At 40.9% G+C, this 22,612-nt stretch overlaps 1 protein-coding gene across 7 annotated transcripts in view; it reads right to left on the reverse strand.

Annotated features, from left to right (window-relative positions):
* Positions 1-22,612, reverse strand: part of LOC133483173 (dihydropyridine-sensitive L-type skeletal muscle calcium channel subunit alpha-1-like) — a 43,647-nt gene that overhangs the window by 15,665 nt on the left and 5,370 nt on the right. For 5 of the 7 annotated variants that reach the window (XR_009790045.1, XR_009790046.1, XM_061783951.1 and 2 more), the window contains exons 3-31: positions 21,620-21,759; positions 20,859-21,001; positions 20,134-20,286; positions 19,690-19,895; positions 19,484-19,587; positions 19,217-19,362; positions 18,389-18,470; positions 18,113-18,273; positions 13,355-13,580; positions 12,551-12,758; positions 11,601-11,721; positions 11,405-11,519; positions 9,625-9,727; positions 9,473-9,542; positions 9,253-9,385; positions 6,711-6,840; positions 6,542-6,601; positions 6,320-6,426; positions 5,830-5,917; positions 5,656-5,763; positions 5,483-5,535; positions 5,072-5,218; positions 4,173-4,374; positions 3,646-3,804; positions 1,833-1,943; positions 1,404-1,487; positions 737-784; positions 448-474; positions 227-352 (exon numbers count right to left, since the gene is read on the reverse strand). Coding sequence is in view for 5 of the 7 variants with exons in the window: in XM_061783951.1 (XP_061639935.1) it covers positions 227-352; positions 448-474; positions 737-784; positions 1,404-1,487; positions 1,833-1,943; positions 3,646-3,804; positions 4,173-4,374; positions 5,072-5,218; positions 5,483-5,535; positions 5,656-5,763; positions 5,830-5,917; positions 6,320-6,426; positions 6,542-6,601; positions 6,711-6,840; positions 9,253-9,385; positions 9,473-9,542; positions 9,625-9,727; positions 11,405-11,519; positions 11,601-11,721; positions 12,551-12,758; positions 13,355-13,580; positions 18,113-18,273; positions 18,389-18,470; positions 19,217-19,362; positions 19,484-19,587; positions 19,690-19,895; positions 20,134-20,286; positions 20,859-21,001; positions 21,620-21,759 (3,561 nt within the window). In the remaining 2 variants the exon portion in view is untranslated. Of the gene's footprint in view, positions 1-226; positions 353-447; positions 475-736; positions 785-1,403; positions 1,488-1,832; positions 1,944-3,645; positions 3,805-4,172; positions 4,375-5,071; positions 5,219-5,482; positions 5,536-5,655; positions 5,764-5,829; positions 5,918-6,319; positions 6,427-6,541; positions 6,602-6,710; positions 6,841-9,252; positions 9,386-9,472; positions 9,543-9,624; positions 9,728-11,404; positions 11,520-11,600; positions 11,722-12,550; positions 12,759-13,354; positions 13,581-18,112; positions 18,274-18,388; positions 18,471-19,216; positions 19,363-19,483; positions 19,588-19,689; positions 19,896-20,133; positions 20,287-20,858; positions 21,002-21,619; positions 22,177-22,612 lie in introns of all 7 variants that reach the window. The other 2 variants (XM_061783950.1, XM_061783952.1) reach the window with 2 other exon arrangements.

Consider the following 22,612-nt stretch of genomic DNA (forward strand, 5'->3'; position numbering starts at 1 on the left):
GAATAGAGGAATCCTACACCACCACTGTCTATTCAAACTATTTAGGTTGTTGATTAGCCTAACTTCATACGAGCATAAGAGTGGTTCTCAAGATGTGATCCAGAAGCCTGTCTGTGAATAGTTCAAAACCCTCAGAAAACAAACAAACAAACAAACACACACACACACAGAGATGGACATACACACACACAGACACATTAATACCTAGCACTGGGATGAAACTGACCTGAAGGGATTTTATGAAGGTCCAAAGCAGATTCCTTATTCCTTCAGAGCGATTCAAAAGTTTCACCAGTCGCATAACCCGAAACAGTCGGAAGAATGTGATTGAAACACTCATATTCTCCGAAGACTACACAGAGGGAAAGAGGAAAGACAGTGATCAGTCATCAGTCAACAACAATCAACAGCAGTCCTCAATGCCCACGAAATTGGATTTGAACTTACGGCAATTGCTTGCATAGGATCGACTGCCTGCAAAAAATAAATATATATTTTTCCTTGTGTTGTTATTATTTATTGTTATGTCAGCACCGCCACAATATACACTTCAGGATCATACTTGATAATTTAGTATTTTGTGTATTAGATATCCCATTGGAATTTGTGAATCATTATGATAAAAAGCCACATATTTTGGTGATGTTAGATATTAGGAATGTTGCAACGTAATCGTATATCATATTTGCATTTAACAGGCTACACGCAATCACAATGCATTCATTAATATAGTTACATCGCAGCCATGGAGACAGTAAAGCCCCCCAGAGGACACCAGTGCTGCCTGTGTGAGAGGGGGAAAAAAATCAAAAATCAAGAAATTTCACCTGTGGAAACGGGTGGAAGTGTTGAAATAATTAGGAACACAGGAGTTTATCAGTTATACAATTCCATCTTGTACCAGAACACACAAAAAATAAACATTTTTCAGCTAGATAAGCTAAAGCTTAATCTTTATTTGTATAATATTGAATATTCGATGCATGTAAAAAGGCCAACTTGTCAAATCTATTTGAGCAAAATGTTCTGGCTTAAACTGATCAAGAACTGGGTTTTGTCTTTGTCAAAAGGTGGAAGCTACAGTCTAGGTTCGGGTGGTAGAGTGGTGGAGCTTGTGCAAAATACCGAACCTCCATTTGCTTATGATGCTGCATCATTAGTGTGTGAAAGTTGCTACTTGGAATGCTGTTACATTTACTTTGATATTGTTACTGTTTACTCCATTAAACGTGTGACTGGGCAAATGAAGTGTAAAAGCGCTTTGAGTAACTTGACAGTAGAAAAGTGTTCTACAAGTGAAGCCCTTTTACTGTTACAGTGGATTTACTGAGGCTTATTTAAAATGGTGCAATGAAGTGAGTAGCAAATGACATTTAGAAAAAAATATTTGGTGTAATACTCACATCAATTTCACTCAGAATCACATCCACAACACTTCCAATGACAATGACAAAGTCAAAAACATTCCAGGGGTCTCCAAAGTAACCCTGTGAGAAGATCAGAGGGAGTGATATACTGTACATGTTATGGTAGCTACCATTCATTTGTGTAGCTCAAAATATTAACAGTTCAAATTTAAAGGTATCACCAAAAATGTCCATATGTGTGAAATGGTAGTATCTCTTCTCTGATCATTCATAACATAATAAAAATGCGGAATCTGAAGTGTGTGGGCTATTTCAATAAACCGTTTATTTATTTCTAAAGTATTATGAGGTGATGTGTTATGGTCAAGAAAAAGTGTTACTCTAAAAAAAACAAACAAACAAACAAACAAACAAAACAGCAACAACAACAACAAAAAAACATCAGCATAACAGATGCAATGTAACCTTAGCTTTGAAGGCCATCAGTTTCAGGATCATCTCCACAGTGAAGAGCACAGTGAAAATTACATTCAGCATGTCAGATAGATGTGTAACATGGTCTGACTGGTTGCAGTGCTGTGGGTCAAAGTAAAAATACAGAGATGTCAGTAAGTTGTGAGGGTAATAATAATTTTGTGCACTCGGTGAACCCCCGCTATTCACGAGGGATAGGCATCAAGCAGTCCCACCCACTTCCAGGTTTTGCACAATCATTTCCAACCGATACAACAATATCTGGAAAGAAAATGCATTCAAAGTGAAGCTAGTTTTCCCTTTCTGAAATGGGTAATGGTTCACATGCCAGTAGCAGTAAAAATCCTAACGCATCACCAAATATTGCCGCCAGATCGGCATTGCAAATGAGAACCTGCTCTCAATTGCCTTACCTGGATAAATAAATGTTAAATATATTTGAAAAATATAATATTTTTAACCCCCCCCTCCTTGAGGTGTGACCTTATCGTGGTGGAGGGGTTTGTGTGTGTCCCAATGATCCTAGGAGCTAAGTTGTCTGGGGCTTTATGCCCCTGGCAGTGTCACCCATGGCAAACAGGTCCTAAGTGAGGGACCAGACAAAGCACAGCTCCAAAAACCCCATGATGTCAAAAAATTCAGGAAGACGTTTTCCCTTGCCTGGAGGCATGTCACCGGGGCCCCCTCTGGAGCCAGGCCTGGAGGTGGGGCTCGAAGGCGAGCGCCTGGTGACCGGGCCTGCACCCATGGGGCCCAGCCGGGCACAGCCCGCAAGGGTAACGTGGGTCCCCCCTTCCCATGGGCTCACCATCTCTCGGAGGGGCCATAGGGGTTGGGTGCAATGTTAGCTGGGAGGTGGCCGGAGGTGGAGACCTTGCCGATCCGATCCCCGGCTACAAAAGCTGGCTCTAAGGACGTGGAATGTCACCTCTCTGGCATGGAAGGAGCCCGAGTTGATGTGTGAGGTCGAGAAGTTCCGACTAGATATAGTTGGGCTCGCCACCACACACGGCTTGGGGTTTGGTATAATTCCTCTCGGGCATCTGATTAGTATGCCTCCTGGAAGCCTCCCTGGTGAGGTGTTCTGGGCACATCCCACCGGGAGGAGACCCCAGGGACGACCCAGGACACGCTGGAGAGACTATGTCTCCCGGCTGGCCTGGGAACTCCTTGGGATCCCCCCGGAAGAGCTGAATGAAGTGGCTGGGGAAAAGGAAGTCTGGGCTTCCCTGCTAAAGCTACTGCCTACGCTAAGCGGAAAAAATGGATGGATGGATGGAAATTTTTAACTCGTCTTCAAAAGTTCATTGATCTAGCTATTTGTATCATGAGCTACAGTATGAGGCAACTGCGATGAAATCTGAGAAATTAACTGGCCCTTGCACCAACATCTCCAAACTTTCTGGATGGGTTCCTTATGTCTATTTCAACAAATGATCTGGCCTAATGGTTGGGACTGTGGTTCGGGGGTTCCCTTGTGGAAATCACATGCTTATGCATGTCAGTACTCTACCGAACTGACACATTCTAAAAACGTTGTTAGGTTAACTGAAGATTTCAACTGTATGCAGCATTCCAGTATGTACCCCACCTCTTGCCTAAAGTCAGTTGGGATATGCTCCAGCTCACCTATGACAACTAATGAGGAAAAAGATTATGTACAAAATGTATGGATGGATTTTATTGAGTCTGAGTTGTCGTTGATTCCTGGAACGGAATTAGGTAAAAGGTCTAAGCAATAGGAGGAATGAACAGAGAGAAATAGGACATGTTTACAAACGTATGATGTGTGTCGTTTACATACCTGCATTCCCAGGCACATGGTGTTGAGCATTATAAGAAGGAACATAAGGTATTCAAAGTAGCAGGATGTGACAATGTACCACACTTGATATTGGTAAGGGTTCTTGGGAATATAACATCGTAGTGGTCGGGCCTTAAGAGCATACTGCACACACTGGCGCTGGAGAATTTAAAGGAGATGAGGGCAAATGCATGGTTGGCATAATCCACATAAACATAATTAACAAGTTCACCTAGTGGCATTATCTTCTGGCCTTGGTTGAGGTCTGAATTGAACTGAGTACCATTTAAGTAGAGTGTATAGTATGTTTTATTACGTGATGTTGAAAATAAAGACGAAGCTTATCAAGGCTTTGACAATTGCGCATACTAAAAAAAGCTGGTATCAGATAAAAGATAATACATTTTAAAACAATATCACATGAATATATTTAAAATTACATGTCATTTAACTATGTCTGCGCTATAAATTGGGAACATTTTCAGATGGAAGTACTTTACAGATTTAGTTCAGTGTGCTAAATGTACCTGGTTTTTGTCCAGCTCACAGTTTTTATACTCTTGCTCTCCTTGTTCCTGGAAGGTGACGATGACGAAACCCACAAATATGTTCATCATGAAAAAGGCAATAAGGATGAGGTAGATGATAAAGAAAATTGAGATGGCAACTCTGTTATTGTACACCGGCCCTTTATCTTCTATATTTGAATCAATGGCTTTGTGAAGGATCCTGAATACAAAACAAAACAAAAAAAAAGGATGGATGGATGGAGTTTTTGATCATGTTCATTAAGAAGAAGGAAAAATCACAGCCAAGATTATTGTTTGTATCGCTGTGCACTGTAAAAAAAGGTTTCTGGAAAATAAATTTGCTTCTGCCTTCACAGTTCCCAACAGTACTTCTCTGTTTTGCGTGTATCAGTAAGTTGTTTAATAATATTGGTTTAATTTATTTACAAGAAATCAATTAACCAATTATAAATGAATAAAAACATACTAAAAAAGAATCAACATAAAATAGTGTATTCTACCAATAAAATAATTCATTAAAATTTTTAAATTGTGTTACTTCCAATCCATTTGGTTATCATTTATTAACCTTTGTTCATCTAGCAGTGACGTCAGAACAATTAAACACTCTTTCATTAGATGGCAGAAGGTAATGTACATAATTAACCCATGTAGACACTTTATATATCCTGCCTAGAGCATGAATGATCAGTCTCAGCATTTGAAAAATCAGATTTTTGATTCTATTTAATGAATTTCTTTAATCTGTGTTATATTTTTCAATTGATTTGTTTCTATGGAATTTCAGTTCACTAATGGCATCGCTCAGTGTTTACATCAGTTTCTGAGCGCGCCGCACTTTTAGTTTCAAATTTTTCAAAAGCCTTTCGACTTGTCAGATTATTATCATGACTCACTTTGGCCAGCCTTCAAATGTAGAAATGGTGAAGAGCGCCAGCATCCCATTGAAGATGTTATCAAAGTTTAGTTCTGAGTTGGTCCATTCCCTCTTTTGGACCTCCATCTCATGAAGTGCTCCTTCCTGATACTTTATATACCAACCTCTGAGTAACAAAGTAAAAGGAAAAGTCAATCATATCATCAATCAGCACTATTATTCTAAACACAGATATTTGACTGTGAAGAAACTATTTTGACTATGACAACTATTCATACTCGAGCTTGGACGTCAAAGCGTCAATGAGTTACCCTTCTGTTTAATTTTCAGTGGTATTGTCCTATAGCCATCAACAGCACAAGCGATTCTCATTTCACCACGGTTTATCTTTACATCATTGCTTATTTATTTCAAACATCAAAGTGCTTACTTGCATTCTTCCTCAGTCATTTTGTCTGGGTCTGTGCAGGAATAGAACTTTCCCTGGTAAAGTTTTATACAAGGGGATTTTCAATTGACAAATACCATCTATGGTTTTGACATACAGCATATCAAATTAAACTGTGGTATAAAGTATGGTATGTTTCATTGTAATATGTTTACCTTGAAAAGCTGAACTCCAATGCAGGCAAACATGAAGTCAAGTAGCATGGTAACCAGTACAATGTTTCCAATGGTCTTGACAGCAACAAACACAGACTGGACCACATGCTAGAAATGAAATGACACATACCTCAATACCTTCAAACATACATTATCCAAGAACCAATGGCATACCTTCAGGCCCTTTGCTCGGTTGATGGCCCTCAGCGGTCGAAGTACCCTCAACACCCTGAGAATCTTAACCACTGAGATGGCACTGGATCTAGGTTGAAAAATCAAACAGTCTTTAATTATGAATAATGCTAAAAATCTGGGCAAAAGCTTTTTTTTGGTGGGGGGGTCATATTGTGCAACAATGAAGGTTTATTCTACAGCATTGGCAATTACTAAAAATCACTTTGTGTTTCTATAATGGGGAATACAGCAACATTTAGAAACTGTTAAAATATGAAAAATATGAATGGATACATTCTTGTGGAATTATTGTGGATGAAGGTCACAGTTTAGTTAGTTAGTTAGCTAGCTAGTTAGTTAGGTAGTTTGTTTGTTTGTTTGTTTGTGTCTTAGTTCCACTGTCACAAGGTCCTACCTTTCCCATCATCTCTACATCAACTCTATACCGACAGAACTTAAAATTGGTGAAGAGTTTTCAGAATCCACTTACTCCATTCCCATTGAGAGCAACGATACACTGACAACCAGCAGATCCAAAATGTTAAAAGAGTTCCGGCAGAAAGACCCGTTGTGAAGAAAGGCACCATACGTTGTCATCTGAAAAGCAATGGCCACTACAAATGATGGGTCGGAACATTACAACACTTCTCAACCTCTTTTTTTTTATTATTATTTTTTTTTATCTGTATGAATAATATTGATTTTACCTTACCTTGAGTACAATCTCTGCTGTAAACACTGAAGTGAAGACTATATCAGCATACGCCAACACCTAAGTTTCACATGAATTGCAACTTCTATGGTATTATATACCATAAGTGTGAATGACATTTTTTTTAACTCTATAATTTTTTTGACAATACATGCATATACTTTGTCACCTGGTTCCTGAAGGACATTGGGTCGATCGGATCCTCAGCTGCTAAAGAAACAGATGACAGTAGGATGAAAAGGAGGATGATGTTGGTGAATGCGGTTGCATTTATGATCCGATGGCACAGCTTCCGGAATCTATAAAGGGGTTTTGAAAAAAAGAAAAGTTTGATGAATCTCAGATTGAACATTATGAATTGGATTTTAGTAAAAGTGTTTATTCGCGACAATAATATTCAATGTAAGCATTTTAAGCAGAGACCAGCAAGCTGTTTTCAAAAAGCACTGCAATCAAACATTTGGCTTCATTTCCTTACAGTTGTTTTTGGTGATAACCCAATATTATATTGATGCAGGCTTTTAATATTCAGATTGAAAAAAAATTATATACCCCTTACCACAAACCTTTTATCACACCTGGACAGTTTGGGATTCCTTCAATACAGTACACTAATTTTCCGACACACACTCTGAATGTAATCTGCTATTCTGGTCTGACCCCTTCCAAATGCTCTGCTGATTAACTTCATATAATTGTTGTTTAATTGTTGTTCCCACTGTTACTGCTATTGTTGAAATTTTTCATTCTATATATAGGTATACTGGCGGCACAGTGGATGACTGGTTAGCACATCTGCATCTCAGTTCTGAGGACCTGGGTTCAAATCCGCCTTCGCCTGTGTGGAGTTTGCATGTTCTCCCCGTGCTTGCGTCGGTTTCCTCCCACATCCCAAAAACATGCATGGTAGGTTAATCGAAGACTCTAAATTGCCTGTAGGTGTGAATGTGAGTACAAATGGTTGTTTGTTTATATGTGCCCTGCGATTGGCTGGGCATGTACCTCTTGCCAAATTGCCTTCTGCTTTTAAGACTGCTCACCTTCTTGTCATCCACGTATTCAGACTTCATGGTATCCCTGTTGACATTGTATCGGACAGAGGTCCTCAGTTCTCATCCCAGGTCTCGAAAGAGTTCTGTAAGGCGGTGGGCGGAGCAGCCAGTTTGTCTTCCGGCTACCACCCCCAAACCAACGGCCAGACGGAGCGGGCAAACCAAAACCTGGAATACACTCTTTGCTACGTCACTGCGGCGGAGAAGAATAAGTAGCTGGCGGATCTCCATCGCTCCCCTATACCTGTATACAAGGTGGTCAGATGGTGTGGCTCTCCTCCCGTGACCTCCCTCTCAAACCATGTCACGTAAGCTTACGCCGCGCTTCATTGGACCTTTCCCGGTCAGCAAAGTCATCAATCCCACCTCTGTACAGTTGGCGCTGCCCCAGTCTCTCAAGATCCATCCCACGTTTCATATGTTCATTCTATGCTGAAGCCTGTCTCCACCAGTGCTCTTAGCCCTCCGGTCATACCCACTCCGCCCCCCCGTGTCATTGACACCCATCCTGCCTTCTCGGTATCACGCATCTTGGATGTACGGCCCCGGGGAAGGGGGTTTCAGTTCCTCGTGGACTGGGAGGGTTATGGTCCAGAGAAGTGCTCCTGGATTTCATGTAAACTGATATTGGACGACTCCTTTGTTAGAGACTTTTATGCGGCTCACCCGGGGAAACCTGGTAGGACGCCAGGGGGCGTCCATTGAGAGGGGGGTACTGTTATGATCCATGCCCTGCAGTTCCTCTTTTGGAGCTTGGTTGACGCCGTATGCCTTTTATCTTCCTCTCCCCCTCTGTCTCCCTATCAATCAGCAGCACCTGGGCAGCACTGATTACTGCCTGCATTTAAAGCCTGTCAAGTTCTATAGCCTTTGCCTGAGTATTGACGCTTGTTTGTGATTCACCAGCTGACTCTCGTACTCCCAGGTTTTGTGATACGACAGTAATTATCCTATGACCCGCATCTGTCCTCACCGATTGTGTTCTTCACCGTCTCCAGTGTTCCTTCCGTGCCTTCCCCATCTCGCTGACCGCTCCAGCCACACCGCCGAGCTACCCCACGTTCCCGCTTCCTGCCTGCTCCTCGTCCCGGCGGTCTTCCACCTCGTCTTGGATATTACCCTGAGCCAACCTACAGTAAATTATTCTAAATCTACTCCCTCTGCCTCAGTCTGCTCTTGGGTCCAATCCAATTCACATTGGCATAAATAAGTGAGTTGAAATAAGTGACATCAACCTCAAGTGTGAATGTTTTTAAGTCCATCTTAACTCTTCTTTTTTATCATGCTTTTTAGAGCATTTCCACTTTTAAGTGATCTTTATTGCACTGTATGATGTTTTAATTATATTTTAATTTTTCTCTTTGTTTTAAATGTTTATCAGCTGTTTTCTTTTCTTTGTTTTTAAATGCTTTTAATCATGTAAAGCACATGTAAAGTTACCTTGTGTATGATATGCACATAATTGAGCGTGGCACTCCTTTTTTTTAATTTTACTCAAGCGGCGTTGTATTTGAAGATCGCTTGTTACTCAAGCAAAAAAATTGACGGCTTGTAACGTGAAAAACTCAAAAAAGTCAGAGCACTCATAAGTCAAAATACCACTATAATTGACTTTTTTGGGGGGGAGTTTCTGAAAAACAACAATCATCATGATCGTACTTGTTTTGTGGTCCAAAGATGAAAAATGAACTGGCTTCTGGCATTGGTACTGCTTCTTCCTTCAACTGAAGATCAGCCATTGGACGAGGTCTTGGGCTTTCTGGGATCTCAGGGTCCTCCTCTTCATCATCACCTCATCAACATAAAGACAGGGATTAGCATGTATTCTTCTGAATTTTTTTATATGATGAAATATACAATATTGAAGGATTGTGTTTACCAGGAAAGTCAGCTGGAGGGAAGGGGTCTTTAATTTCATTCACGTTTGACTCAAACTCATCAATTTTAAGCTGAAAGTTAAGAGTTTGATTAAATGCACAAAGCAGTGAAATATATTTGTTTTATCTTTAAGTTCAATTAAAATTCTCTTACCCTTGCAGTAGTTGGGATGCCCTCAAGGCCCTTGGCTCTCTGCTCAGCTAATTTCTTTGCAAGATTGGCTTTTTCCTCAGAAGTCTTGTTTGGCAAGTTGGCCCTATGAATCAGATTCATGCAACTGGTTGGTTGTTTATGTCACAAAAAAATTCATATGTTGTTAATAATTGTAATCATATACAGGAAGTCCTCGATTTACGAGCGAGTTCCGTTCCTATGCTGGCGACGTAACATGATTTTCCGCGTAAGTCGGATTTCACCGTTAAAGTCGAAATTTACGGCAAAATACTTCTGTTACGGATATTGTCTCACGTGATTGTGCTCAGTGTGTGTGGGCGTGTGCGTCGATGGGTGAGTGAGACGGGACTGCGCAGGCGTCGTCCGGCGGGACTGTGAAGGAGGAAGGAGTGCGCGCCGGTGCGAGTGTGTACAGTAGCAAGTGTAGTGACGGCGACTGGGGTAGAGTAGCGATTAGCGGAGGACCCGTTGACATTGATTGTGCAGAGGAGCTAATAAACCCATTAAAGCAGCAAATCGGTGCTTTGTGCCTTTATTGTTGCGGCCACCTAGCTCAGCTGTGCAACGAGAGAAGGGAGTTAACCCCTCCGTCTCCTGACCACGGTCAGGTGACCGTAGCATGAAAGGTTAACACTTCGTATAAAGAAACTAAAATACATTGAAATAAAAAAATAAGATGCTGTACTTACCATTACTGCTGAGAGTGTGAATAAATGTTGACAAAGGTACCTAAGTATGTTAACAACAGCGGGCACGGGAGAGGATGTGCCGGTCACAACAATGCTATTGGTCGACGCCAAGGTGTGCTGCCGGAGAGTTGTCATTGATATGCCACACTACACGGAAGATATCCCCAAAAAATCAAACATGCTAGATTTTTCATTTTGGCGTCGTAGGGCTATCGTAGGCCCAAATCGTCCAAGTCATGGATAGTGTCACACTACAAGAAGTTTTTTCATTCCCGAAAAAAAAGTGCCGATACTGCGAATTGTGATGGAGGTCTCAGCTGCTGCGTCTCAGCTCCTCAATACAGCAATAGTATTAGTTTTTCTTTGCAGAGGATACAGAATATGTGACTGAGTACTGTTATATTGTCTGTTTCCATGTTTTGTTGCATTGTTTGTGTTAGGAAACATTGTGTATATGTCCTCAGTTGATGTTCAGTATTATGGTTGTACCACAGTGAGGCCCTACGGCACATGCTATAGGACGCATGCCTGCGTCGTCATGCCCTTTATATTTGCTTCCTTCCTGTGTGTCAGCAGAGTTATTAGATACTTTCGTTGTTTGATGGCTGTTAGCTATGTGAGACTGATGAGAGCAACAGCTCCTTAATAAATTTCCCATGCTTGGCTAAATATACTCTTTTTCTCCATTGTCCATGCAACAACTTAAAGGTTTGTGTTCCAATATCCATTGCTTAAAGGGATGTAACACTGCAGCAAAGATACTATTTAGCGTTAGTACATCAATGGAGTTTGACATTATATGTTAGCATTAGCAGTGCGCTAGCGGACTACAGGGCAAACTCTAAGGTTGAAAATGGATGGATGGATGGATGGAGGAATGGATGGATGGAAGGGTTTCGCAAAAATAAGGGCTTTCACATCACTCTGTGATATGACAATAGCAGGTTATTAGTCAAGCTCTGAGACATCTTTTTCCTTTGGTCTTGTTTGTGATTTTGGTCATGACAATGATATAAGAAAGTGCTGTTACTCATAACTGCATAGAACATTTCCCATTATGGAAGCTTAACCTGAGTGCTTTCTTTCGCTTCTTATCCTCTGCTTTCTCCTTCTGTGCCAAAGTTAAAGATTCAGCCTCAGCCAAATTATCGACTGCAATGGCCAGGAAGACATTTAGAAGAATGACTGGAGGACTTTTTAGTCAACGAATATAACATAGGGATGTAATTTTTGGGAAAGACACATGCAGGCAAATTTAAAGGATACAATTTCCACAGACAAACAGGATGATGAAGTAGATGCTGACAAGGATTCCAGGCATGCTGGGTCCCCCATGTGCCATTATGCCATCATACATGACAGCATTCCAATCCTCACCTGTAAGAATCTTAAGCACAGTGCCGAGGTGGAAATTACAGTCTAATTAATGAAACGGTATAATCAATTTTAGAGGGTTCTCAGTTTATGACCGTATCACTATACGACATTTCGAGGTTATGCAATTAATTGGCAAAAAGGCATGCTCAGTTACAGCTGTACTTATTATTTTACATTGGATTGTGTTATATTTATGGCCGAGAAATATATACTGTAATTCTGACTTTACTAATGCGTTGGCATGGTTAGTGATCAATTACGGCATGTTCTCATTTACGTAAAAAATTGTAGGAAAGGGACTCTGTATTCTCCAATGATAATCATAGCATCACAATAAACTGATGTTTGTTTCTACAAAGCTCAGGATTTTGATAATACAGTATTATGCATTTCAATCAACATAATTTATTATTAAATGACATAAGTGAGATGAGTTAGACATTTGTATAAATCGCACTCAGTTTATCAAAAACAGACTGATCATTATCATCTTAAAACATTGCGTTAATCAGCCACATTTATTTCTGCATTTGGTTTATTATAAAAAAAGTAACAAGTGGCTCTTTTCTTGAAGTTGTTAGTCTGTTCGCTCTGTTTCATATTGCTATCTGAAGTGAAAGCACATGGTTGATAGGCACGTGTGGTAGCTAGTAGTTTTTAGTGGTTATTTTACACTGCCAGTGCAAAAAACGGTTTATATGTCAGACAAGTAGGACAAGTTACCGTGACATTTCAGTGCCTTTACTTACTTATGTTGCCAATAAATGCTCCAGAACAAACTTGTACAATCACACACAAAAAAAACCTCCACGTAAAAACAGAACTTATTCTTCTTGTACCTGGAAAACAGTTATCAAGGCTTGAGGGAAGCTGTCAAAAGTGCTCCGGGGTTTTGGTTGGTTCGAAAAATTGAACTTTCCTCCAAACACCTGCATACCCAGCAGGGAGAAGATGACAATAAAGAGGAAGAGCAGTAACAGCAAGCAGGCAATAGAACGGACTGAGTTCAAGAGGGAAGCCACCAGATTACTGAGAGAGGTCCAGTATCTACAGTATAGCATACAAGAACAGATGAACATCATGATTATTCAGGTAGAAGCAGTCATTTATAACATTCATTGCATTTGGTTTAGTTAGAAAAAAAATTCACGATTCATTTTTTTAATTTTCTGCAGTCCATTTCACCAATTAATCTAAAACATATTTTTATACTGTATGTAAGGCAGAGTACCCCAGGAAAACCCATGTAAGCTCAGGTAGAACAAGCCCAAGCCAGAAAATGAACCCAGAACCAATGCGAAGCACTCACACAATGTGCTGCTATTAGATTGAATACAATCTGGAGCGTTTTAGTTTTACCCATCAGGTTCCCTCGTTTCTCTCTTTCTATGGTGAGAAATTAGCAGTTTGAAGCAAGATACAAAACACGACATGTTTAGAATGGTCACGCTTAAATACATTTTAACATTTTAATAACCTGTCATATAGTGAATTGGATCAAAATTACATTCATTTTTCTTGTGTATGTCAGTGAAGACGAATGACAGAATTGCAATCAACTAAAGTTGAAGAGTGCAGTATTGTACTGGGATGTGTTATAGTATGAAAATGACTTCATTGCAAAGTACTGTACATAAATGTACCTGGTGACTTTGAGCAAACGTAGCAGGCGTATGCAGCGCAGCACTGAGATGCCCATGACTGACATGATGTTCAGTTGTACGAGGATGAGCTCAAAGATGCCAGTGGACACCACAAAGCAGTCAAAACGATTGAAGAGTGACATGAAGTATGAAGAGAAGCCAAGAGCATACATCTTCATAACCATCTCCAGGGAAAACATGGACAGCAGTAGATTATTGGTGTTGTCTGTTGATTGTGGATGTTGTTGCAGCCCAGAGTAAAAAAAAAATTACAAAAGAAGAATTACAATAGTTATTCAACTAGATTCAGGATAATGCACGTTTTATTTCTTTATGATCATTAGATACAGTGGGTACGGAAAGTATTCAGACCCCCTTAAATGTTTCACTCTTTGTTATATTACAGCCATTTGCTAAAATCATTTAAGTTCATTTTTTCCCTCATTAATGTACACACAGCAAAAAAAACAAAACAAAAAAATACTGAATTGTTGAAATTTTTTGCAGATTTATTAAAAAAGAAAAACTGAAATATCACGCAACCATAGGTATTCACACCCTTTGCTCAATATTTAGTAGAAGCACCCTTTTGAGCTAATACAGCCATGAGTTTTTTTGGGGAGTGATGCTCCTCTCAACTTCTGTCAGGTTGGATACTGAACTTTGGTGGACAGTGATTTTCAGGTCTCTCCAGAGATGCTCAATTGGGTTGAAGTCAGGGCTCTGGCTGGGCCATTCAAGAACAGTCATGGAGTTGATCTGAAGACACTCCTTCGTTATTTTAGCTGTGTGCTTAGGGTCATTGTCTTGTTGTAAGGTGAACCTTGGGCCCAGTCTGAGGTCCTGAGCACTCTGGAGAAGGTTTTTGTCCAGGATATCCCTGTACTTGGCCGCATTCATCTTTCCTTCGTTTGCAACCAGTCGTCCTGTACCTGCAGCTGAAAAACACCCCCACAGCATGATGCTGCCACCATCATGCTTCACTGTTGGGACTGTATTGGACAGATGATGACCAGTGCCTGGTTTTCTCCACACATACCGCTTAGAATTAAGCCCACAAAGTTCTATCTTGGTCTCATCAGACTGTGAGCTCTAAGGTCTTATATAGACAGATGTGTGGCTTTCCGAGTCAAGTCCAATCAGTATAATCAAACACAGCTGGACTCCTCCGGCAGAACTTCACCCACGTCTCGGGGGAGGCGAGGGACATTGAGTCTGAGTGGACCATGTTCCGCGCCTCCATTGCCGAGGCGGCCAACTGGAGCTGTGGCCGTAAGGTCGTCGGGGCCTGTCGTGGCAGGAATCCCCGAACCCGTTGGTTGACTCTAGCGGTGATGGATGCCGTCAAGCTGAAGAAGGAGTCCTATCGGGCCTTTTTGACCTGTGGGACTCCTGAGGCAGTTGATGGGTACTGGCTGCAGCTTTGGTGGTCGCTGAGGCAAAAACTCGGACATGGGAGAAGTTCGGTGAGGTCGTGGATAACGACTTCCGGACAGCTTCGAGGAAATTCTGGTCCACCATTCGCCGTCTCAGGAGGGGGAAGCAGTGGACCATCAACACTGTGTATTGTGGGGATGGGGCGCTGCTGCCTTCGACTTGGGAAGTTGTGAGTCAATGGGGAAAATACTTCGAAGACCTCCTCAAATCCACCGACATGCCTTCCCATGAGGAAGCAGAGTCTGGGTCATCTGAGGGAGGCTTAGGGTCATTGTCTTGTTGTAAGGTGAACCTTGGGCCCAGTCTGAAGTCCTGAGCAATCTGGAGAAGGTTTTCATCCAGGATATCCCTGTACTTGGCCGCATTCATCTTTCCTTTGATTGCAACCAGTCGTCCTGTCCCTGCAGCTGAAAAACACCCCCACAGCATGATGCTGCCACCACCATGCTTCTCTGTTGGGACTGTATTGGACACTCAGTGCCTGGTTTTCTCCACACATACTGCTTACAATTAAGGCCAAAAAGTTCAATCTTGGTCTCATCAGACCAGAGAATCTTATTTCTCACTATCTTGGAGTCCTTCAGGTGATTTTTTGCAAACTCCATATGGGCTTTCATGCGTCTTGCACTGAGGAGAGGCTTCCGTCGGGCCACTCTACCATAAAGCCTCGAATGGTGAAGGGCTGCAGTAATGGTTGACTTTCTAGAGCTTTCGCCTATCTCCCAACTGCATCTCTGGAGCTTAGCCACAGTGATCTTTGGTTTCTTCTTTACCTCTCTCACCAAGGCTCTTCTGCCCCAATTGCTCAGTTTGGCCGGATGGCCAGCTCTAGGAAGGGTTCTGGTCGCCCAAATGTCTTCCATTTAAGGATGATGGAGGCCACTCTGTTGTAAGGAACTTTAAGTTCAGCAGACATTTTTTGTAACCTTGGCCAGGGATCTGTGCTTTGCCACAATTCTGTCTCTGAGCTCTTCAGGCAATTCCTTTGACCTCATGATTCTCATTTGCTCTGACATGCACTGTGAGCTGTAAGGTCTTATTTAGACAGGTGTGTGGCTTTCCTAATCAAGTCCAATCAGTATAATCAAATACAGCTGCACTCCAATGAAGGTGTAGAACCATCTCAAGGATGATCAGAAGAAATGGACAGCAACCGAGTTAAATATATGAGTGTCACAGCAAAGGATCTGAATACTTTTGGCTTTGTCATATTTCAGTTTTTCTTTTTTGATAAATCTGCAAAAGTTTCAACAATTCCATTTTCCTTTCAATATGGGGTTCTATGGTTACCTATGGTTGCGTGATAGTTCAGTTTTTCTTTTTTAATAAATCTGCAAAAAATTTCAACAATTCAGTATTTTTTTGTTTTGTTTTTTTTGCTGTGTGTACATTAATGAGGAAAAAAATGAACTTAAATTATTTTAGCAAATGGCTGCAAGATTAACAGATTGAACATTTTAAGGGGGTCTGAATACTTTCCGTACCCATTGTGTGTATGTATATATATATATATATATATATATATACAGTTTTTTCTCAAATTCAAAAATGTTAGCATAGTTTACCCACTTTAATGTTTAAGATCATCCAACAAATGTAAATATCATATAAATATAACCCAAGTGAGTTTAAAATGCTATTTTTAAAATGGTGATTTAATTCATTAAAGAAAAAAAACTTGTGTGAAAAAAGTAATTACCCCTCCTTTTTAAATCATTAATTATTTCTGGCTAATCAGAATTTTTGGTTAATTGTCACTGATCACACCCATGCGTGATTACCTCCAGACCTGTTCGATAAAGAAATCACTTAAACAGAATCTGTCCCGACAAAATCTAAAAGATCTAAAAAAGCTGCAACAAAATGACACGATCCAAAGAAATTCCAGAAGAGCTGAAAAATAAAGTAATTGACATCTATCAGTCTGGAAAGGGTTACAAAAGCCATTCCTAATGCTTTACACGGAGAAAAAAACGGAAGAGTGGTGAACCTTCCCAGGATTGGCCGGCCTACAAAGATTACCCCAGGAGAACAGCAATGCCTCATCCAAGAGCTCCCAAAGGAACTCAGGACAACTTCTAAAGAACTGCAGGCCTCCCTTGCCTCAGTTAAGGTCAGTGTTCATGACACAACAATAAGGAAGAGACTAGGTCACTAGGCAATAATAAAACCGCTGCTGACCAAAAAGAACAAAAAGGGTCATCTTACTTTTGAAACATCTGAATGATTCCCAAGACATTTGAGAGAGTATTACATTATATGGACTGACAAGATGGAAGTTGAGCCTTTTGGATGGTCTATGTCTCGTTACATCTGGCGTAAAATGTAGCACAGCATTTCAGAAAATGCTAATGATACCAACAGTCAAACATGGTGGTGGTCATGGGCTGCTTAGTTCCTTCAGGACCTGGACAACTTGCTGTGATTGATGGAACCATGAATTCTGCGCTTTAACAGAAAATCCTGAAGGAGAATGTTCAGCCATCAGTTTGTGCCCTCAAGCTGAACCGTACTTCAGTTCTGCAGCAGGATAACAATCCATAATACACCAGCAAGTCAACTTATGAACTGCTTAAAGAAACAAAATGAAGGTTTTGGAGTGAAAAAATCAAGGCCATTCATGCTCGAAAACCCTCAATTTTCGCTGAATTCAATCACTTCTGCAACGAAGAATGGACCACAGAAATGTGAAAGACTCATTCCCAGTTATAGAAAACGTTTGATTTGAGTTGTTGCTGCTGAGGATGGCCCAACCACTTATTAGGTTTAGGGGCCATTACTTTTTCACCTAGGGCCAGGTAACTTTGAATAGTTTTTTTTAAATCCTTAAAAATGAAATCACCATTTAAAAACATCATTTTTTTAATGTGCGTTACATTTATCTGATATTTACATTTGTTTGATGATCTGAAGCAATAAAGTGGGAAAACGATGCAAAAATAGAAGAATTTGAGAAGGGGGCCAATACTCTTTCATGGCACTGTATAATATATAAAGAGAGAGAGAGAGAGAGGGAGAGAGAGAGAGAGAGAGAGAGAGAGAGAGAGAGAGAGAGAGATAAGCCCTTGCATTCCTGAAAAGCAACTTTTTAATGGTTAAATTAATATTTGATCAATTTCGGACTGAAGGCCAAAGTTAAATTGAAAAATATAGAAAGACAGTAACTAAGTATATATGTCATTCTGTGTATTATGCCTCTACAATCTTCAGTCCATCTGCAAGTGATCACTGTGTTTTTGGTGTGACCAAATAGTAACCAGATTGTGTGTTTCATTGGCCAGCTGTCTGCATGCAGAAATGTCAGGTGTGCAGTGTTCTGACCTTGCCAGTTTGAGAGCCTTTCAGACTGCTTGTGGTGTTCTGTTGCAATAGCTAGCGTATTGAAGAAGACCAGCATAATCACCCACCAATAGAAAAGTTTGGACTTAACGTACACCCGGCATTTACGGCGTAACCAGCGGTTCCACTTGCGAGCCTGTTTACTGTGCATGCCGGAAGGAGAAAGAAACTGCATTCAGTGACATTGTTACTCAATGGTAATGGAAATGCTTGTCACCAGTAAAAACAAAGGTATGGGAATGAGAAACCAAAACTTACTAATAATACATTATCAACTGCATTGTGTCCATTTTTCCGACACTTCCTGCCTCTGATCCGTCATTTTCAGTGGGGAGCAAACCTAAAAAAAAAACACACACAACAAGACATAATTATGAAACTCAATAAAGAAATCTCATAGAGTGGTCATATTTGTCATGATCAAGATGTTTCCACAGTTTTATGTTATGGACCTCTGTGTGTGTGTGTGTGTGTGTGTGAAGCGTATTTAGACAAGAAGAGGTAAGAAAAATGGGAAGACGGGTGAAGAAGAAAAGTATAAGTTTGGGTTATATTTGTTTAGCTTATTTTCTCTACAAAACACATTCTTGTGGTAAATTTAAATAACTGATTTGATAATTGATAAGAAAAAGCTAAATTTAATAGAGCAGTACGATGACTACATCTGCAACTACAACACATTTTTTGTTTCGTACACACTGTTCGTTTATGTTAATAATACCACAGTGCTGTCACTGCATTAGTCTAAGACACTGAATTGCAGTGATACCGGTAGAAGGAAGCCCGACTATGCAAATCCGCAAAAGTTGAATTGAGGCATGATCTGGATGATTGAGAATCTACACAGACATGGTTATCCAAAGATTTTGGGATTAAGGTGTTTATTCATACCCTAACAGTACAATAACAGCATTTTAAAAATTACACCTTATTTGTAACATAGAATACATTGTACCTTATCTCATTATATTTTCCAAGTAGAGTAGCTTGCCCAATATCGGTGGTTTGGTTTACTCAATAAGTTCTGCATCTGTATGTTATTTGTCTACAGTATTCAATTCCTCAACATTTTTTTGTTTGCCTCACTCTGTCCCTCCTGGTCAATATCCATGACTTCAGCCTGGGTGATCCACTCCATATAACCCTTCAGGTCTTCATCCAGCTGCTGGGTCTCCCTCAACTTCTGAAACTCACCTCGGGACTTGGCCTTCTCTCGTTCTTTGGTGAACTCACTAGTCATAAAGACGACCAGAAAAAGTTAAATAGATATAAATGAAAACAGTGATGTAAATGAGAAAATAAAAACCTAAACTGAACTCATCAAAAAGGTTAAAGGGCTAAAGGTGTTCCTACCCACTAAGTACACCAAGAACAAGGTTGAGCACGAAGTAGGAACCGACCAGGATGAGTGTGGTGAAAAAGATCCAGGGCCATTCCATTCCAATTGCATCATTCACCTGTTTATTGGTATTTATGTTAGATATCCCTGCTCTGTGTCATTTGAGAAAAAATTATAACAGCGTATACGCAACACACAAGAACATCAGATCCTATATTACCCAGTATAGGACATCAGTCCACCCTTGTGTAGTGATACACTGGTACACAGTCAGCATTGAAAATCCTAAATTGTCAAAGTGAGTGATGCCATGGTTTGGGCCAGGCCAGCCGGCTCGACACTCGGTGCTATTGATGGAGCAACGACGACCATTCCCTGCTTGGGCACATGGGGCAGGCTTTTCATTCTCCACTGTAGCAATGATGTCTGAGAATGGACAAAATGGCAAGATTTAATGTAGGTCCGTGCATTCATTTGTAATAAAGGCTTTGTCAAGGTACAGTAATGAACATTCTATACATTGTCCTTTTAAAATAAATAGGTTGAGCTGTACCCATACAGCTAAGTTAGTGCATGTTATACATATACGTGTAAATACAAGCAAAGTAGCTCTGACAACACTATATGTTTGTAATGGCAAAAAAACAACAACAGTACAACATACCGGTGCCTGTGTAGTAGCAAGTTTTATGCATTTTACATTTGAATAGCTCAAGAGCCATGATAGAGTAGATGGTAACCATGAAAAAGACCAGTAGGGTTATGTGAAACAAGGGCAGCATGGACTTCAGGATGGAGTTCATGACTACTTGCAGGCCTAAGGAAGAACAAAATACATTTTAGAATCAAATAACTTTTTGATATCCATACTAAATCTGCAAAGGTTGAATCAAGGCTTAAAAATAATTTATCCAGAAATCGTTGGTCTTCCTAGTCCATCAATAGACTCAAGCTACACACCAAAGAATAAACACAACAAAGGAAATTATCTTTGACTTCACCCAACCCTCCCATCACATCTTTTAAATGGTGAACTGGGGAAGAAGGTACAGAGCGTTCTCTACCACAACACTTCACTTCAAGAACAGCTTGTTCCTCACCGCAATAAGGGCAATACACTACATACTCCCTTGGGTTTACTATAGTTCTCCTGAAATCTGCGTATTGACAGGGTGTCAACTGTCTGCACTAACGTGGCATTTTGTGCTGTGTGTTACACAGAGTAGATTTAAAATGACTTAATGTGTAACAACAAGCACTGAGAAGGAATTCCGTGAGTTTAAAGCTGTCTGTTTGTTGAAGATCTCTGCTCTGAAAAAAGTGGAAAAATGCTGTGTGGTATTATTGCATCATTGGGACAAGAGTCTGTTCGGAAAAAGAACTTCTTACTTGGGACTCCAGACACCAGTCTCAATGGTCGAAGGACTCTGAATGCCCTCAGAGCTTTCATATCGAAACCACCACCTTTTTCTCCAACTACAGGTTCTACTCCACTGATGTGATTAATAGCGTCCACAGCCACAGTGAACAGTCTGCAAGAGCAACAAATGTCCGACTAAGTACTATTTTAACAACTGGAACTTCAAGAGACAGTTTTGATAAATAAAGAGCTATCCATCCATCCATCCATTTTCTGAGCCGCTTCTCCTCACTAGGGTCGCGGGCGTGCTGGAGCCTATCCCAGCTGTCATCGGGCAAGGGGCAGGGTACACCCTGAACTGGTTGCCAGCCAATCGCAGGACACATAGAAACAAACAACCATTCGCACTCACAGTCATGCCTACGGGCAATTTAGAGTCTCCAATTAATGCATGTTTTTGGGATGTGGGAGGAAACCGGAGTGCCCGGAGAAAACCCACGCAGGCACGGGGAGAACATGCAAACTCCACACAGGCGGGGACGGGGATTGAACCCCGCACCACAGAACTGTGAGGCTGACGCTCTAACCAGTCGTCCACCGTGCCGCCAAATAAAGAGCTATGTAGTACTAAATAAAATGCACAATTCATACTCCTACTTCTTCAAGTTCTACTTCTTCACAATTTTCAAATAAATGACACAATGAACATGGGGAAAAAAAAAAGAAAAGAAAAATCCAAAGGAAAGTATTCATAATGTTATAAGGAGACCCAGCAAAAATTCCAACTTACCCAACTGATACGCAAACAAAGTCTAAAATATTCCAGCAGTTTCTTAAGTAAGCATCTGCATGAAAAAGAAATCCATAGGCAATTATCTTCAGGAAACATTCTACAGAGAAGATGATGAGGAAAATGTATTCCAGGCTTTCCTGCAAGAAAACAACCATGACACAGTTAAAAGTGAAACACAATTCAAAACAACTACAACCTAATTCAGTATTAGTTTAAGTATTATATAGCTATATCTGGTAAAGACCACAACACAATCACGACTGTACACAAAAAGCAATACATTCAAGAAAAAGCAATACACACATTCAAGAAAAAAACAAAAAGAAACAGTTTTCTTTTAGGCATTCCGGAAACAACGTCTGCGTCTGTGAAGAGGAATCGACGTAGCAGCGTTGCTCTGGATGGTTGACAGTCGAGTGCACCATGCTGCCGTTTCTCCCTCCGAAGTTTTCTTTTTGGTCTGGCATCTGCCATCGGTCGCCGTCAACATTCAGCGCTGGACAGGCGAAGCAGAAAGCAACCATTTATGTGGGCAGGAGCTTGGAGCGCAGGGACTGAAGGGGGGGAAGAAAGAGAGAACGTGAGAAGCCAGAGATCAGTGCTTCGCACTGGCCTGCCCACCTCAGACTGCTTGCTCGCCGGCCGTGAGAGAACCGACGTCAACCATGGAGATTGACTTGGATCAATAAATGGTAAGGGAAATTTCACCCTCCCTGCTCTCCCGGCCCCTGCCTCGCGACGTCCACACTAATGGCTGCTTTCTGCTTCTGTTGTCCAGCGCTGATAGTGGAAGTCAACCGATGTCAGATGCCAGACCAGGTCTGTGTTAGCTAGGAGGCAGAGGGCCCAGCCAGCGAGGATTTATCGCACCAAGACGTGCAAACCAACCTGTGTTATACCTGTGCTAACTCTACATGATGGATCCTGGTTAAAGTGACCATTTAAACAAAAAAGAAAATTTTCCAGAGGGATAAGCGGTAGCTTCCAGCT

The sequence above is a fragment of the Phyllopteryx taeniolatus genome, chromosome 9 (genome assembly GCF_024500385.1).
Source record: "Phyllopteryx taeniolatus isolate TA_2022b chromosome 9, UOR_Ptae_1.2, whole genome shotgun sequence".
Classification (NCBI taxonomy): Eukaryota; Metazoa; Chordata; class Actinopteri; order Syngnathiformes; family Syngnathidae; genus Phyllopteryx; species Phyllopteryx taeniolatus.